The sequence below is a fragment of the Podarcis filfolensis genome (genome assembly GCF_964270895.1).
Source record: "Podarcis filfolensis genome assembly, chromosome: 14".
NCBI classification, from domain to species: Eukaryota; Metazoa; Chordata; class Lepidosauria; order Squamata; family Lacertidae; genus Podarcis; species Podarcis filfolensis.
Genome location: NC_139616.1, coordinates 18,593,494 through 18,612,461, shown reverse-complemented (window position 1 = coordinate 18,612,461; position 18,968 = coordinate 18,593,494). Strand labels below are relative to the sequence as shown.

At 43.6% G+C, this 18,968-nt stretch overlaps 1 protein-coding gene across 3 annotated transcripts in view; it reads right to left on the bottom strand.

Moving 5' to 3' along the window:
* NTRK3 (neurotrophic receptor tyrosine kinase 3) overlaps nucleotides 1-18,968 on the bottom strand; it is a 421,592-nt gene that overhangs the window by 50,566 nt on the left and 352,058 nt on the right. For all 3 annotated transcript variants that reach the window (XM_083586417.1, XM_083586416.1, XM_083586418.1), the window contains 3 exons: nucleotides 16,875-17,005; nucleotides 10,105-10,277; nucleotides 5,802-6,045 (listed from right to left, as the gene is read on the bottom strand). In XM_083586417.1, coding sequence (XP_083442543.1) covers nucleotides 5,802-6,045; nucleotides 10,105-10,277; nucleotides 16,875-17,005 — 548 coding nt within the window. The remainder of the gene's footprint in view (nucleotides 1-5,801; nucleotides 6,046-10,104; nucleotides 10,278-16,874; nucleotides 17,006-18,968) is intronic.

Here is an 18,968-nt window from a genome sequence, read left to right as displayed (position 1 = left end):
CCACTGCCTCCCGCAGTTTAGTCAGACTCATGTTTGTAGCTTCGAAGACACTATCCAACCATCTCGTCCTCTGTCGTCCCCTTCTCCTTGTGCCCTCCATCTTTCCCAACATCAGGGTCTTTTCCAGGGAGTCTTCTCTTCTCATGAGGTGGCCAAAGTATTGGAGCCTCAGCTTCACGACCTGTCCTTCCAGTGAGCACTCAGGGCTGATTTCCTTAAGAATGGATAGGTTTGATCTTCTTGCAGTCCATGGGACTCTCAAGAGTCTCCTCCAGCACCATAATTCAAAAGCATCAATTCTTCGACAATCAGCCTTCTTGATGGTCCAGCTCTCACTTCCATACATCACTACTGGGAAAACCATAGCTTTTAATATACGGACCTTTGTTGGCAAGGTGATGTCTCTACTTTTTAACCCACTGATACCATGTGTTAATAATCTGAGGTCCTTCTCTGTGTGCCCACTCTGAGGGAGGTGCAAAGAACAACAACGCAATAAACAAGGCTTCTCAGTAGTGGCTCCCCACTTATGGAATGCTATCTCCAGGGAGGCACACCTGGCATCATCGTTCATTACCTATTGTTGTGGGGTGGGTTTCTTTGGGGGGGGGAGGCTGTATGTCTGAGTCCCAGAGTCCCTTCTAATTCCTGAATCCAACCATGATCCAATTGCTGTAATAGCCAGACAAGTTTCTTGGTAATGGCCCCCTAAGTATGGGTTGTTAGGGTATCAAAGAAAGTGTTTCTGTGCCAGAGGATAAATGGGATGGTTTCTCTCCTAGTTAGAATGACAAAGCCAGAGCTGTGGGTGTCAGCTGGAAGCTGGAAGCAGGCTGGACAGCTGAGACAGAGAGCTATGCCTGATCTCTGCTGGGATCCAAGGCTGTGGCCATGGGAGAAGCCAGACCTTCTTGGCATGTTAATGCTGTGAGCCCCTGCATTGTAGGCTCAGGTTGCAGATATGTGTCAATAATTCAGCTCCGAGGGCCTTCTGGCAGTTCCCTCGATGCGAGAAGTGAAGCTACAGGGATCCAGGCAGAGGGCCTTCTCGGTAGTGGCACCCACCCTGTGGAACGCCCTCCCATCAGATGTCAAGGAAATAAACAACCATCTGACTCTTAGAAGACATCTGAAGGCAGCCCTGCTTAGGGAAGTTTTTAATGTTTCATATTTTATAGCTTTATTATTATTATTATTATTACTAATGTTCTGTTGGGAGCCATCCAGAACATTATTACTAATGTTCTGTTGGGAGCCATCCAGAGTGGCTGGGGAAACCTAGTCAGATGGGTGGGGTATTATTATCATCTAATAATAATAATAATAATAATAATAATAATAATAATAATAATGTTCATGATCTTCTTCTTCTTCATCATCATCATCATCATCAATATACCATATACCTTAAAGACACCACAGTCTCTGCTGTTCCCTCATTCCAATGAAACCTAACCCTGGGTAAGTTCCTGGAACCCCTGGAATCTTGCACCGTTCAGAGATTAAGGTAGCATGCAACATTCTCTTTCCCATTTCCTTTCCGCCGGGCCTTTGACCTTTGATCTGTGATCTTTGATCTGTGGCTTCTTTCAGTGGGTGGGATGCTTTAGGCCTGCCTTCTTATCAATATGAATGTATTTTTAGCATTTATTCTGGTTTAGTTTTATGTTGGTTTCAATGCATGTACTATTTTTTTTGTAAGTCACTGCAAGCTACTTTTTGTAATAATAATAATAATAATAATAATAATAATAATAATAATAATAATAATAAAGTGCTGCAGTGGGACCAAAGAGAACTAAGTTCAGAGTCTCACTTAGCCATGTTGCTCTTTGGATGACCTTAAGCAGCAATCCCTTAGCATGGCTAAAACAAGGCAAGAAGAAAGGAGATGCTGACTAAATATCAGGAAAAACTTTCTGAGAGGAAGAGCTGTTCAACAGTGGAACAGTCTCCCTCAGGAGGTTGGGGACTCTCCTTCCTTGAAGGACTTTAAGCAGAGGTTGTATGGGCATCTGTCATGGATGTTTTAGCTGAGATTCTTACACTGCAGGAGGTGGACTAGATGGGGACCCTGGGGTCCTTTCCAACTCTATGGTTCTATGAACTCTATGTACATTGCTGTGGGTTCCTTAGATAAAGATTTCCTAGATATTGCTGGGGAGATCCCAGAAAGTGATGTGGATGGATGGTGGTCTCACATACTGTACTTCTTAATGCCCAATTTGGGTGCAACCCACACTGATCTTCCTTGCCCACAGTTGTGCATCCTGTGGCAGCATCCAGGTTAGATTACCATTAACGTGCTTTATGTGTGGGTGACATCCTATAGTTTGCCTCAGCGCTCCCCCCCCCCCCACAAAATAAAAGGGTGAGAAATAACTGAAAATCAAATAAGTCCAAATACTTAGGGCCAGTGCACTGGACCATCCTGTCAGGGAACTGCCATCGGAACTAGAGGAGGAGGCGAGGCTCCACAGCGATGCTGGAAAGGGGCCAAGCAGGGAGAGAGGCTGGGGAAGAAAATCAGTGCAACACCAGGGATAGAGGGGGGCCGATGGGGGAAGCAGAGAGGAGGCTCCAGGACTCTTCGCAGGAGACCAGCGAGGAGAGCACAGGTCCGCTGCTGCCCACACCCACCCTGCGCAGAAGACTTCCGCGCAGGGAAAGTAGGCGGCGACTTGGCGTCAAAGAACTTCTTTGCTGGAAGAGGTTCAAGAAACGCCCACTGACGGATTCTGCTAGCGACTGAACAGCCACGGAGTGGATGGCTGTCCAGAGAGAAATTGTTTAACCAGGCAACCTAGCCCAGAGCGGCGGTAACTTACGCACAAGCAACCCCTAAAGCCATTACACATCCTGTTCCTGGTTCTTGGGTTTTCATTCTGCCCATAGTAACCACTTCCTGTTCATGATTAACCGGACTTCCTCCTCATGGCCGGAATTTTCTTTTTCCCTTTCCCCGGCACCACTCAGCATACATTTGAAGAGATTTGCAGACAGGGATCAGATATTGCAGACCGTGCCTGTCAGATAACGTGTTTGCCATAAGAGACCTTCCTCCTCTTGCCCCCGATCCCAAGCCACGGGAGCTTATCTCACATCCTTCTGAACCTTCCCGAAAGATGGTGTCCAACCATCTACCTCCAACAAATTATTCCCTTGTCTGAATTGTGTTCGGTGCTGAATGAAGTGTACCGAGGTCGGTCCTAAATTGCCTATTATTTCCTCTCCCATATTTTATGCACAGTTATCAGTCTCTCTTCCAGTTGCCTTTTCTGTAAGCCCCGCGTATTACGTTTCCTTAATCTCCCTCTGCAGGTCATGGCCTCCAATCCTTTAATCATCTTTGTTGCCCTCCACTGGATTCTCTTTAATTTATCAATGTCTTTTCGTTAATGAAAGACACAGAGAAAAGAAAGAGAATGGAATGTACAACTTGTTCCGCTGTAGCGATGCCTGTTTCTAGGGAAGGGAGAAAAAGAGAAAGAGAAAAGAGGGAGGGATGTCGAACACATGCGGCGGAATAAAGGATAAACATGTCAGAAGGGCAACATGTGGATTAATGAAGGCATTGTAAATGCATAAGAAATGGCTAGAAAGGGGGGAAAGATTACAATTCTATGTATTTTCTAGGGAATGACTGCTGTTTCTAGCACTATGATTTTTGGACAAGGGATGACTCTTGTACGTTAAGAATAGATCTTCATGTACATTCAAAAGCACTTTCCCATTTTATTTTATTTTAAAAATGAGAAATTAAGCCCAGCTCCTTGCTAGACTTCTGAACTGCAAACAGTATGGTGTAATGGCTAGAGTAGAGATGGGAAACATGTAGCTCTCAAAATGTGGTAGCAGCTAGATAGCTCGGCCGGTTAGAGCGTGGTGCTGATAATGCCAAGGTTGCAGGTTCGATCCCTGCATGGGACAGCTGCTTGATTGTCATGGTCCCTTTGCATTCTACAATTCTATGATTCTATGACCATCACTCTTATCATCCCTGACCATTGGCCATGCTGGCTGGGGCTGATGGGACCTGGAGTCTAACAACATCTGGAGGGTGACTGGTCATTTGCCTCTGCATTAGAGTGCTGGACTGGGACCTGGGAAACCAGGGTTCAAATCCCTACTCAGCCATGAAGCTTATTGGGTGACCTTGGACTAGTCAGAGCCTCTCAGCCTAACCTACCTCACAGGGTTGTTGTGAGGATAAAATGGGGAAGAGAAGGGGAAGAGTGTGTGAGTGCCACCTTGAGCTCCTTGGAAGAAATATGAGATAGAAATGTAGTAATAAACAAATGATCTACCTAGAAAGTGCTTTGTGGTTCACAGGTAGGTGAGTGGCCTAAGCACAGGTGCGGATTATTCAGTGCATGAAAATGAAAATGCAGGAGTTGTTTCACTTGAAAAAGCAATCATGAGCATGAGATCCTATAGAACAAAGGTAGGAAATCTGTGTCTTTCCAAATGTTAACAGAATACGACTCCTACCACCCCTCACCATTGGCTATGCTGGCTGGGCCTGGTGGCAACTGGGAGTCCAACAACATCTGGGGGGACACATAGGATCCCTAAGACTGATCTATAAATTCCACTTGGACTGCTGAATGGAACGTTCTAATCATTAACATCTGTGCAGTAATTTCCATTTTTTAATGAAAACGATCGATCAATCCACAATTCTGCCTTTCTTCAGAATATAGCTGTACTCTGTTGGTTCTGCTCATTCCAAAATTACTAATTTACTTAGCCACAATATCCCACCCCAACTGAGTGTGCCTCAGCTGACCACACTGGTTTCCAGGGTCCTTGAGTTACCCCTCTCTGCCCACTGCTTATGTCATCATGGACCACTGAGGCCCATTCTGTACATACAGTGGAATCAAAGGGTCATACCTTACCTGGACCTCTTTACTTCAATCTGCCAGTTGGAGTTTTGCTATTTGTTAAGGCTCAGCTGAAAGACTGGGAATGCTTACAGACATCCTGCTTACTGAGCAATCACCCTTATCTGTTTGCCCAAAGTTTGAGGGTGGTGAAACACAGTGGCGTAGCGTGGGTTGTCAGCACCCGGGGCAAGGCAAGTAATTTGCGCCCCCCTAACCTGTGGATTTGCGCCCCCTAACCCGTGGATTTGCGCCCCCTAACCCATGGATTTGCCCTAACCCCAGATGTTGCGCCCGGTGCGGCCGGCCCCCCCTGCACCCCCCACGCTATGCCACTGGTGAAACATCCAGTTGTTTATTGAGTATTCATTCTGATCTGTTTGCAAGGGAGGTGCCACAGTGTTGCATCAAAGCAATTGTTGCCCCCACAAATGCCAGTGCATTTTTGTGCCACTTTCCTTATTCTCTGTGGCAGCCCCAGAATTGTGGGATGCCCTCCCCACAGAGGTGCATCTAACTTTTTCACCATACACTTGACATGCCTGTTTTCAGGGCACACCCTATTCCGCTGATTGTTATCTGCTTTAACTGTTTCTAATTTTAATTTGTTGTAACCTGGCTATGGCACTTGCTGGTAAAGGGTGGGTAGTAGCAGTAATAATAATAATAATAATAATAATAATAATAATGTCCTTCCCTGTTATTAGATTCAAGCCTATGGGATACTGAGGCATGCTGCATCTGAGAATGGAAACTTAGTTCAGCTGCCATCACTAATAACTAGCGATAGAGCTGCCCTCCATATTGTACCAAGCTTGGGTGGGGAAAGATGGGGTAGATGTGGAAACCTTCTGCAATGTCATTTCCCAGCTTTTGTACCACCCCCTCCGGGCTCCATTACCAGAGCCATCTTACCCTGTAGTAATCGGTGCTGTAGACGTCTCTGGACATCCCAAAGTCTCCAATCTTCACCAGCAGGTTAGCTCCAACCAAGCAGTTCCTCGTGGCCAGGTCTCTGTGTACAAAGTGCTGGGAGGCGAGGTAAACCATCCCTGAAGCGATCTGGCTGGCAATGTGAAGCATTTGAGAAAGGCCCAGCTCCCCTTTCGCATGCCGAGGCTGCCCATCCACAAGGATCATTGCATCCGGGCCGTGTGCCCTGTGGAAGGCAAGAGAGGGTAATGTTTAGGTGGAGTCTCTCCTTTTTTTGCAAGTTGAATCCCTTGGTTTGGGCTCTACCTGCCGGAGCAGCAGAAAACAAGCTTGCTCCATCTTCCATGTGGCAGCATTTGAAGAAGGCTATACAGTGGTACCTACAGGTTACATACGCTTCAGGTTACAGACTCCGCTAACCCAGAAATAGTACCTCGGGTTAAGAACTTTGCTTCAGGATGAAAACAGCAATTGGGCTGTGGCAGCAGTGGGAGGCCCCATTAGCTAAAGTGGTGCTTCAGGTTAAGAACAGTTTCAGCTTAAGAATGGACCTCCGGAACGAATTAAGTACGTAACCAGAGGTACTACTGTATATCCACTCATATCACCTCTTGGTCTTCTCTTCTCCAGGCTAAACATATTGTGATATGGAGAATGGAGAATTAATAGAGGTTCGAGAAACTTACTATCCACATTAAACAATAGTATGCATGAGCCCTCGGTCAGTTTTCACCATCTACCCCAGTTCATTGCCAGCATGGAAGCAGAACGGTGAAAATGCCTAATATGTGACGAAGGAAGTACAATGTTGCTGTGGCCTCCTGTCTCTTTTATTAGATACAACAGCAACATTTCCTTTGTGGTTCTCTCTTCTGGCTTCGTTTGAAATTAATCCTGGCATTTCACCCTCTTCAACAACAGCAGCAGCAGCAGCCCTGCAGAGAGTGAACAAATTGAAAAATGCCTGTGCAGATGGATCCCTCCATCTTGACATGGAGCTAAACTCTGAGAGCAACAAGTTCTGACTTGCTTGCATCCTGGAATTTCTCTCTCTGATAAGCTTGAGGCATATGCAGAGGGGAGGGGGTAAGGAAGACAGATATGACATGGCAGCGACAGATTTCTGCCAAAATATTTCTGGTTCAGCTGTTGAAGCTTTTCACGGCTCTCCTTCAGATGCTTTCCAAAATGCATTGTCGAGAGAGAGAGAGGGAGATGACAGGGCTTCACAAATGGGGATGTGACAGGTCAAGTGGCTTGCATTGTTAGGAGTCGCCTATAGTGGAAAAGCCAAGTGCTGAGGACAGGTCTAGGGCTGACACAGGGATGCTTGGGGAATTTGATCCTTGTGGATTATGGTATGAGCTGACCTGGACCACATTAACACCATACATTTATAGTACTATAGTACTATGATACCTCTTTAAGCTCTCATGACTCACCCTAAATAACTCTGCGAGCTGTAAAGGATGCTAGGAGTTGATATTCCCCTCACAGAACTACAGTTCCCAGAATTCTCTGGGAAGAGGGATTGGTTGCTAAAAACACCAACTAAACCAGTGTTTTCCAATCTTGAGTCTCCAGCTGTTTTTGGACTACAATTCCCATCATCCCTGACCACTGGTCCTGCTATCTAGGAATGATGGGAGTTGTAGTCAAGGAACAGATAGATAACCAAGTTTGCAAAACACTGTTCCTTTTTTCCTTTTCTGGTTTTTTTCCCCTGTTCCTTTTTTCTTTAGTTTCTTTTGTCTATTTCATGCAGAATTGTTTATTTTATTGTACTGTGAAAACTTCAATATCCCCCCTCCCAAAAAAACCCTTTCTTCCCACTACTCTCTGTGTATGTGTGTAATAACTTTATGAGATCACCTTCAGTACCAATAGTTCAAACAATAGGTGCATAATGATTGTCGTCCACAGCCTGGCCAATGTCCAAGAATTCTCTAAATGTACTGCAATACTTTTTCATCTGTACAGGTTTTTGCTGGCTCCAGTACAGCCAGGAGCAGGGTGATGCTTTAGTACTTATCAGGTTGTAGCAATTGTATTAATTTTAAGTGGATATTCTGCACTGTACTGTGTCACTAAATCTTTCTCTCTAAGTATGTGTGCCTGTTTTATGGCTTTTTGTGATGATAACAACTAGTATGGAGTACTGTCACCGCTTTTCCATTTTTTGTTTTCTGGAAGCAAGGATCTGGAGGAGGTCTGGAAAGAAGCTCCTTAGTTAAGAAAATAAGAAGAGTCTGCTGAATCAGGCCAATGGCCGTTGTAGCCTAGCATCCTGTTCTCACAGTGACCAACCAGAAGCCTGTGGGAAACCCACAAGCAGGATTTGACCTCAAGAGCACTCTCCCCTCCTGCGGTTTCCAGCAACTGGTATTAAGCTGCAGCCATTGGAGACAATAGCCATTACAGGCACATGGAGTCTTTCATGAACATGGTGCTTCATTTAGATGCTAATGCATGCAGTGAGCCTGTGCCTTCAAATGTGTGTCTGTTTGCTGTTGACAAGTAGAGGATGGGATTTGCTGAGGGAATCGTGGTGTTTTAATTACACGGAGAGAAAGGCATTGAGGAGAACTAGAAAAACACAAGGTGGATTCAGAGGCCGCTGTCTCTTTGACCTTGGCAACATGGGGGGAATTGCCAATATTCCTTTGTTAAATCTAGTGGAACAAAGCTTTTGGATTTTTGCTAGCTTGTCAGAGTGACTTGGAAAATGCATTTAATCTCTCAAAGTCTCCCCAATCCAAGGCAGGCCTATAGGGCTGGGAAGGAAAAACATTAAGAGCTCTGAGGCTTCAAATCACCTCTAATGCTACCACAACCTGAAGGTTCTGGTTTTCTTTCAGAAAGGGAATGGGGTCCCTCAAAATGCCTGTGTTGCTAATAAACATCTCTTTGGATGCTTCCCAAAACGTCTTGTCCTTTTAGATGCCAGCTAAAATAAATGGCAGCCGAGGAAAGAGATTTATTTGTCCCAGTCAGGAGTCAGATTCCACAGCTGGAGCACTTCGCCTTGGCAAATGTCGCAAGGACTCAACTCTATTGCTCATGGGTCATTGTCTGCATTGTTAACACATTTATGCTCCCACTGAATAAACACAATGGGGGAAAACAAAACATACACACACCTAGCTTTTGATTTTCTAAATACGAGGAACTAACAACTGATCTTTACTTAAGGGCATGCTGCACTCCACGAATACTGGAAGTCTTATACCCCACAGATCCTTGCATTGTACATAATAACAAAGGAAGAGCCCAGCTGTATCAAATCAAAATGGCCCATCTTGTCCTGCATTCTGTGGCCCGTCAGATGTCCATGGGAAGCCCACGAGCAAAGCCTGAGTGTAGCACTCACAACTTGTGATCCTTAACAGACATTGTCTTCAACAGTGCAGTGAGAGCGTAGCTATCATGACTAGTAGCTTTGATTGATCAGAATCCAAGGATAAATGAAATACTTATAAGATAGACTGGCTGAAATTTTCAGTGAGCAGGAAAGGTGCTGCTGCTGGTGGTTCAGCCCAGCAGTGGCTAACCACGCTTGCCAAAAGAACCACAGATGAAGTAAAAGATAATGTGAGTCCAGTGTATCCTAAAGTTCCTCATGTCTTGGAATGGCCTACACAGAGCTGTGGAGTAATCAGCAAATTGGTGCAGTGCTAAGAAGGAAGAGGCAATAAGAGGCAGAAGGTATAGATCGAACTCTGTGCCTGTTAGGAGCTGCCAGGGATAGGACCAGGAACCTTTGGTTCTGTGTATAGGTGTTCCCTGTGGTGAGCTATCAGTACTCCAGGACACAATAGTTCACATCAAAACAAAATATAAATGGAGTGGATAAAACAATAGCAAAGTCAGTTGCAGCGATAGTCTAATCTGGCCAAGGCAACTGTCCTCCCCATGGTGGTCTATGGGGGAAAAGATGGGTTTTCAATTGTTACTGGGAACTTGACATTGTGTCAATCATATTTCAAGTAGGAGGGCATTTCATAGTCGGAGTGTCACCACAAAATAGGCCCTTTCTCTGGTCAATGCATAACAGATTGCCCTTAGATTGCCAAGAGGACATCAACTGCTGATGTTTGCTCAATGACAGATTGGTATAGGGAGAGATACCCCTTCAGATATCTAGGCCCCAAGTTGCCCAAGGCTTTAAAAGTCATTATTAGCCCCTTGGTGGGGCACAATTCCCACTTCAGAAGGCTTTACGGTTCCTTGAGGTCTCTCTTTAAGGACTTTAAATCATTGTAAACCAAGCTTGTTCAGGATTTACCTCAGAAACTTATTCAGGTCTCCGTGTTTCATGTACTCAAATACCATTATGAGAGGGTCTCCATCACCACAGACACCATAGAACTTTACAATGTGGTCATGCTGAAGGTTGGTGAGAAGTTCTGCCTCCCTTTGGAAATCCTTTCGGGCAGCCAAAGTTGGGTCCTTCAGGGCCTGAGGGAAAGAGGAGGATACAAAGACAAAATGAGGAAGCTAACAAAGGCCACTTTCCTCCTAAGCTTTAAGCATGTTGAAATTGAGTAAATACAGATTAAAAGGTAAAGGTAAAGGGACCCCTGACCATTATGTCCAGTCGTGACCGACTCTGGGGTTGCGGCGCTCATCTCGCTTTAGTGGCCGAGGAAGCTGGTGTACAGCTTCCGGGTCATGTGGCCAGCATGACTTAAGCCATATCTGGTGAACCAGAGCAGCACACGGAAACGCCATTTACCTTCCCCCCAGAGCAGTACCTATTTATCTACTTGCACTCTGACATGCTTTCGAACTGCTAGGTTGGCAGGAGCAGGGACTGAGCAACGGGAGATCACGCTGTTGCGGGGATTCGAACTGCCGACCTTCTGATCAGGAAGTCCTAGGTTCTGTGGTTTAACCCACAGTGCCACCCACGTCCCATAAATACAGATTACCACCTATCAAATGGAAACTTCCTATGATGCGCAGATAACTGGCATGTGACCCCCCCCCCAAAGTTGCCCAGAAGGTTGAAATGGTTCCCCACTCCTGATATAGTGGGAAGTGTGAGCACTGTGATCCATTCAGAAACAATGCCAGAAGATCACCAGTTATGAAATTGTGTGTGTGTGTGTGTTTGACCCAAGCTCAAATCTCATTGAAGTGGAATTTTCACAAACCCATCTGTGAGAGAGCAGGAAGGTAATAGCTTCCACTTATTTCTAGCTCAGTCAGAATTGGAAAACCATGAACCCAGAATTTGAAACCAATTCTCAATGAGGGGTAGACAACATCATAGTTCCTTATTACAACTCTCCTGAACTAGTCTACCCATTTACTTTGGAAGAGCTGAATTTGCTGTCTTTTATTCTGTAAATAGATGTGTTGGTGTGTGTGTGTCATCGCTACTGCAATTTCCCCCCCAAAATCCTGTTTTCATTCCCTTTGGTTTAAACAGTTTATTGAGAGACTGAGACTCAAATCTGTATTCTTCTTGAAAATGGCTCCTCAACCACACTCATGGTTTGCCATGATTATGTACTTTTGCCAATTGCACACATGGAATTAATACTGGAGTGGCTTTGGGTTTATTTAAGAATTAGTTGAAAGCATATTGCACCTGTGTTTGGTATGTTTCCTCATGAAGACACAGCTTTCAGCTAAAGATGAATATGCTCTCAGGAATTCTTCATTGAGGATTTCAATGTAGGGGGAAAGGGAGATATTGATTTAGTCTAAGTCTACATTTTAAAAATAGGTTGACCTAATTCCTTGGTCCCACATTTATATAAAGACTGGAATGCAGCTATTAATCAGTTTATTCACCACTGAATTTTATGATGCATTTTCAAAGAAAACGTGCACAAAATGAATATTTTAGGAGAACTACATGGAGAAGCATATAAAAATGCATATTTTAGGGGGGAAATACATCACAAAGCATTCACAATACATATTTTCAAGGGAAATGCATTAGATTCGTACAAAAATAGTTTGTTTTATGAGAATACTCACAGAGTGCTTTAAAAAGCGTACTTTTTGAGGAAGTACATACAATTTAAACACATTTTTGTGTTCTTTTCTTTTCCTTTTTGCAAAAAAGCCACAATGTAACCAGCTTATAATTGAGCACATGTCAAACTAATATGGATCTAGTCTGATCTGCCAATCCCTAATTCAGTGTCAAATATTCAGCAGATATTTCATACCTGTATTTGACACTGGATGATGCTGACTTTAATACGCCATCATAACTCATATCCAACAGTATGTGATTGCGGTCATGTAATTATATTTAGTCTTTTACCATTGAATAGCTGGCAAGCAATGGTACTGAGCATCTGACATTAATCGATAGGTGAAGAGTGCCTGAGATCACATCTTTTCATCTCCATCAGTTGCAATCTGGACCATAGCTCTCAGTGACAGAGCTCAGGCTTTACATGAAGAAGGTTCAAAGTGCCATCCTTGGTGCTTCTAGGTAGACTTGTGAAAAACTCCTTTCACGAAGCCTGGAGAGCTGTTGCCAGTCAGTGTGGACAATAAAGAGCCAGGAAGACCAAAGATTTAAACTTAGGAGCTTCCATTGCCTGCTGCTGACCTGGGCATTGAAAGAAAAAATGGGGGCGATATGGGCCTGGACAGCAGGTGTGGCCCCTGGATTGAAATAATTTGATTGCATTTTGCCACACTGCGTAAGGACCTGCCTGAAAGATCCCCTTTGGACTGAAAAGTGAGGCAGTTATTAAATGAATAAAATAATAAGAGTGACATTTTCTTTATCTTCGTTATTATTCTATGCTGACAAAGAGTGAGAGGAACAGGCCACTTTCCTTTGCTCACCACCTCATAAAAGCATGATGTGTGAAAACAGTCTGAATGGAATCTCGGAAAGCATTTGAAGACATAGCAAGAGCTATTGCAGATTGAATCCATCTTACTTGACGTCTCTTCAGAAGTCTGACTCTATTGAGTTAGACTCTGAAAGAAAACCATGTCAAGTTGGTCTCCTTTGCCAAGGTGTGAAGTGTCATACTGAGGAACGGCATTTGATAGAGAAACTTTTCTCTTTTAAAATAGAGCAGACTTAAAAAAAAACCACACACAACCAAAACCACACAACCCAAACCCCAGAATCCCTGTCTTATCATTCTAACCCACATCTATTCAAAAATCACATAATTTCATTTTAATTTTCCTCCCTTGGGGGACAACCTGACTAGAGACATTTAGATGGATGATTCAGATAGATGATAGTGCAGTGCACAGATGGCAAAACATCCATTCTCATCTTGGGCCCTTGATTACTTTCAGTCATTTAATATCTTCATGATGTTGTTATCATGCCTTAAGAAACTTAGAGGTGCCTCTTGTATTTTCTTCACAACTCTGTGACAAACACACACCCAAATATCCCCCCATGCTGTCTACTATTAGGGGTGGACCAAAACCTTTGGGCTTGCTTTGTGTTCGTTTTTCTGACCACTGAAACAAGGCCACCTGGCTTTGCTTCACTCATTGCAAACATATATGGGTTGTTTTCACCTCACCTCAAAAAGGATATTGTAGAGTTCGAAAAGGTTCAGAAAAGGGCACCCAAAACAAAAACAAGTTGCAGAGTTTGGGACTTTTTAGCCGAGAGGAAAGGCAAGTATGATGTGACATGACAGGAGAAATGGATAGAGAAACATTTTTCTCCTCCGTGCACAACACAGATTAAAGGAAATCTTCCTTCATGTAGCACATAATGAAACTGCAGAATTAACTCCTACAGAAAGCAGTGGTGGCCACCAACTTGGATGGCTTTAAAAGAGGATCAGACAAATTCATGGAGGATAAAACTATCAATGGCTACTAGCCATGAAGGCTATGATCTACCTCCACTATCAGTGGCATTGAGCCTCTGAATGTCATTTGCTGGGAATTTTGCATGGGTAGAGTGCTGTTGCATTAATGTCTAGCTTCTAGGTTTCCTATGAGTATCTGATCAGGCACTGTAGGAGCAAGATGCTGGACTGGGTGGGCCATTAGCCAAATCCAGCAGATTCTTCTAATGTTCTTAGCATTGTTTGCATATTAGGTCTAGTGTTATAACCTAGCGTAGCTTAATCCAGATGCTATCTCTGTTGCAAGGAAGGTTTGCTGCTACTTTTTTCTTTGCTGGCCACAGAGGGTTGATGTCTTCCATTGGTTATGGCTGATTTTAATTATTATAGATTGTTTTTCCAATCCTGTCTTCTTTGTAAGCCATATATGTAGCATTTATTGATTGGCATCTACATAAATGTGATAAATAGTTATCAAATATTGACTCAGAAGTTTTACTGTGAAATTGCTTCAAGGTATTTTATGGGAAGTGACTCATAAATGAAATTAAATTTTAGAAGTGGGCATTTTCCATGGTTTCCCCTATAGTTTAGAACACACTTCCCTTTGTGATTCATGAGGCGCCAGAGTAATCTAACAATCACTATTAGAACTGCAGCCCTGTGAGGGGAATACAAGTCTCCTAGCAACTCTTTATACTTACCCAACTACAGTTCCCAGGATGTTGGGGGGGGGCTTTGGGGGGGGAGATATAACTATACAATAATGCTTTAAATGTAAGGTGAAGAAGTGACTTTGCGATGATATTTCAAGGGGATCGGGAGCTGTAGGAATTAGATCCTGGAACCATCAGTTCTGTGAGCAGCTGGGCAACTATATATCAACTAATGGTGACAGGTAAGAAGGTTGGCCTTTTAGGTCTCTTAACTTGTCTGCAAGGCAGGTGGAGCTTGGAGAAAGCAGTCTGGAGACAGGGGCTTTAAAGGCCCCCATCTGCTCCCAACTTTTGTCAGTTGCTTGCTTGGAGCTGTCCGTGGTCCAGCAGCTTTGTTTTGTAAGAACATAAGAACAGCCTGCTGGATCAGGCCAATGCTCCATCTAGTCCAGCATCCACCACTCACAGTGGCCAACCAGATGCATGTAGGAAGCCCTCAAGCAGGACCAAAAACAAGAACACTATTCCCTACTGTGGCTTCCAGAAAATGGAATTTTAAAGCATTTCTGCCTCCAGCTGCAGAGGCAGAGCAGGTAAAAAGGTAAAGGTAAATGACCCCTGGATGGTTAGGTCCAGTCAAAGGCAACTATGGGGTTGCGGTGGTCATCTCGCTTCAGGCCGAGGGAGCTGGTGTTTGTCCACAGACAGCTTTCCGGGTCCAGCATGACTAAATCGCTTATGGCGCAACAGAACACTGTGATGGAAGCCAGAGCACATGGAAATGGCGTTTACCTTCCCGCCACAGCAGTACCTATTTATCTACTTGCACTGGTGTGCTTTCAAACTGCTAGGTTGGCAGAAGCTGGGACACAGCAATGGGAGCTCACCACCATCATGCGGATTTGAACTGCCGACCTTTCAATCAGCAAGCCCAAGAGGCTCAGTGGTTTAGACCACAACGCCACCCGCTTCCCTAGAGCAGTGATGGCGAACCTTTTAGAGAACAGTTACAGGTAGGTGGCCGTGTTGGTCTGCCGTAGTCGAAACAAAATAAAAAAAAATCCTTCCAGTAGCACCTTAGAGACCAACTAAGTTTGTTATTGGTATGAGCTTTCGTGTGCATGCACACGATCTGAAGAAGTGTATCTAAAGAAGGTATCTGAAGAAGAGACTGAGTGCACAAACTGCAACCCAAAACCCATTTATTTATCGCAAAGTGCCAACACAGCAATTTAACCTGTATATCTCATTTTTTCCTGTGTGTTTCATGTCACTTCATGACTGCTGTTGTAATAAATAATCCTTCATAAAAGTTATTGCATTACATGTTGGTACTAAAGGGTTAAGAGGTAACAAGTCGCTCTAATCACTGAGCAGCTGGAAGTCATTAAGCATCCAGGAATGTGAGTTAGTTTGTATAAATAGTCAGTTCACTCGTGTGTTTTTCCCCTTGACCTGACTCGCAGACTCAGTTTGTGGCCATGGGCGTGTTTGCTGATATGAGTTAAGTTTAGAGTAAAGTTTTCTTTATGTCGGAGATAAAAGCATGTGTGCTTTATCGCCAGGGTTTTTCTTTTGTAAATAAAGTTTTTTCCTGAGTTCCAAAGTGCTTGCTCCAGGATTCTTCATTGAAAGGTACTGACTCTCCTGCCTTCTTCAACCGCTGCACGAAATTCTCTGCTGAGATAAGATTTATGGCGTTGGAAGCGCACTGGACGTTTACTTAACATTAAACTAATTAAAGTTTAATGGACATTACATTACATCTTCATTAAATTATCTTTCCATTGATATATAATTTTATGGTGTAACTCCGTGCTTTTTTCCTTAAAAAATGTTTAGGGTTACTCTCATTTTGACTCAAGAAAATCACCATCGGGAAAAACAAATACAGTTCAAATCGGGGGGAAATAAATACAGTGAATTTCTTCTTCAATTAAATTCACAAAATGTTTAGGGGTATGTGTCCCCCTGTGTCCCCACAGAAAAAAGCACTGGTATGACTCCAAAAAAAGTGGTGTTATGAGCCATCAGACCTTGGAAATACACTTTTTCCAGAGGGTTCCACCATTTTGGCCCCTACACTAGTGTATACTGGAGGGCTGTATTAAGAGCCACCCTCTCCCAATAATTATTGTCTGTATGTGCATATACAAATACACACACACATATCATATATACCATATATATATATATATATATATATATATATATATATATATATACACACACACACACACACACACTATACATATACATATACATATACATATACATATACATATTCCCCTCAAGAAAGAAGGCTTGAGCTTCATCATGAGCCCTGTCTTTGCATAAGATGCCAAGGAAATAAACAACTATCTGACTTTTAGAAGACATCTGAAGGCAGCCCTGTTCAAGGAAGTTTTTAACATTTGAAGTCCCCCCCCCCCGTAAGATGAACCGCTGCAGTGAATCCTTAATAGGAGACTAGCCAGAATAGCTCTGTACCACCTGATACTTCCAACTGTCTTCTAAGCAGCTACAAATGCAGCTTCTACTTATGTGTGAAATTTTCATTCTCAGCAATTCAGAGCCTGGGTGTCCTTGGGATTTACCTTCACAGCCACGAGCATCTTGTCCTTGGTGGGGCTGAGGTTGTAGCACTCAGCCAGGAACACCTTCCCGAAAGCACCTTCACCGAGCTCCCTCTTCAGAATGATGTCTCTCCTCTTAATATGCTGTACATCTGTAGGCAGCAAGGGGCAGGAGGGAGGGGAACCAGGAATTAATGTTAATGCAACAAATAATTTCATTTTCACCACCCGGCAGGCTCTCATTAATTATCATTTGCAAAAAAAGATGACCCTTTTGTTTCACTGTATTTGCAAAATCTTGCCTGTTTATTTCTCACTCTCCAGCTTTGCAAGGGAGGCAGAATTTTACTAACTACCCTCAATAACAGGGACATCCCACATTGTTAAGATACCCCGTCTGGTATAAGTGCTTTGCAATTTAGAGACAGCCAGCCCTCTTCACTGAAGGTGGCTGGACTATTGAATTTGTCTCCATTTGATTGATCATTCTTTGTATTCGAAACTACCCTCCCATCTTTTCTAGCTGGGGGTGGAGAATTGCTTAGGAAGGTCAAAACCAAGTGAAAGTGAAATTCCCACTGACTAAGACAGGATTGGGTAAGTTCAGGCCCCTGTCCTTTTCTGCCCTTGGGATTCTCCCCATTCTCCATCCTGTTACTGTCCTTGCTTTGCACTGGCCTTGAGTTATTTTGCCTGGGTGGAACCTGTGCATGTGTCCTTGAATGTCTCTTTCTTGGCTAGATGGAGGAGATGTGTGTGTGTGTGTGTGTGTGTGTGTGTGTGTGTGTGTGTGTGTAGAAACTAGCCTATGTTCAAAGCTAACATCCATCGCTCCACCCACATTTTCCTCTGGCCCAGCCCACAACTTGCAAGTGGCCTTGGAAGGTCTCCTGGTAGAGAATGTGGCCTTCAGACTGAACAAATGTTCCTTAACCCTGCTCTCGTGGCTAAATTATGAAGGGCAGGCAAGCAAAAGTTGCATCTCATCAAGTCAAGTTCTGCCATTATATTGCATCCTGATGTGTGCTTGTCAGCATGTCTGCTTGTGAAATTGTAGGTCAGGCCCCCACAAGAAACCACCCATGAAATTATTCATCCCCCAGTGCTGTGTTTTATATTTCAAGTGGACTGTGCCTGTCTTGGTGGCTCCTGAGATGCGGGAGAACAGAGAAAGTGACAGAATGAGAAAAGGTCAGCTTACTACTGATGCTTATAATAGCAACACGTTGTTGCTTTTAAACATCAGTTCATCCAAAAGTAACTCATCTTCATTTGGGGGGGGGGGAATGGAGAGACATAGGCACCTCTTTCCTTATGAGAAAGCCAAAGGTTTGGAAACAGAACATCTTAATGGCTCTCAAACAATTAAGCCTGCTAATTAGAAGATTACGGGCTGGCATAAAAGCTACCAAGTCTAGACATCTTTGCTTGTTTGAGGAGAGTGATGGTGCCTGTTTGCATAACCAACAGTCCTCAAAATGGCTGATGGTGCTTCAGAGAATTCTCAATGACCTTTTCATTAATTGTTTAATGGACAACATAAATAAATAAAAGGATATACTGAAATTAGCAATAATAGTGATATTAAGGCACTGTGTGGTAGCCAGAATGAGGGATAAATGAAACCTAGTGGGGGAATCCAGTGTTTCTGTTCTGATCTCCAGCAGAACATTAAGCAAAAGTTTCCAATGTTTCCATGCATGTGTATCTGCTCACTGTTGTAATGCATCATAGGTTCTGTAGTTTTTATGGTATACCACAACTCCATTTGAAACACACACACATGAATTTCAAAGAGAATTGCATTTGGAAGATCTTTTGGTCCTGGAACAGCAGAGTCACCCTGTAACTAACAAGCTGCTGCCCTTGTGAATTCAATAGTTCTTTTCCCCTTTAGAGCTAGTCTACACAAGCAGCAGATTGTGTAGGAAGAGAAAAATGCCACTTCAGACTGTAAACAGGGCCAAATAATTGTATTTTTGTGTGTGTAAGAAAAACCCCAGCAACACAAGAAACTTTCCTGCACACTGAAGACTTTGTGTCAGGAAGGCGTGAAACTTGTGTTTGGTTATGGATTGTGTTTGCTTGCTTGAGTGCTGGAAAATCAAAGATGTG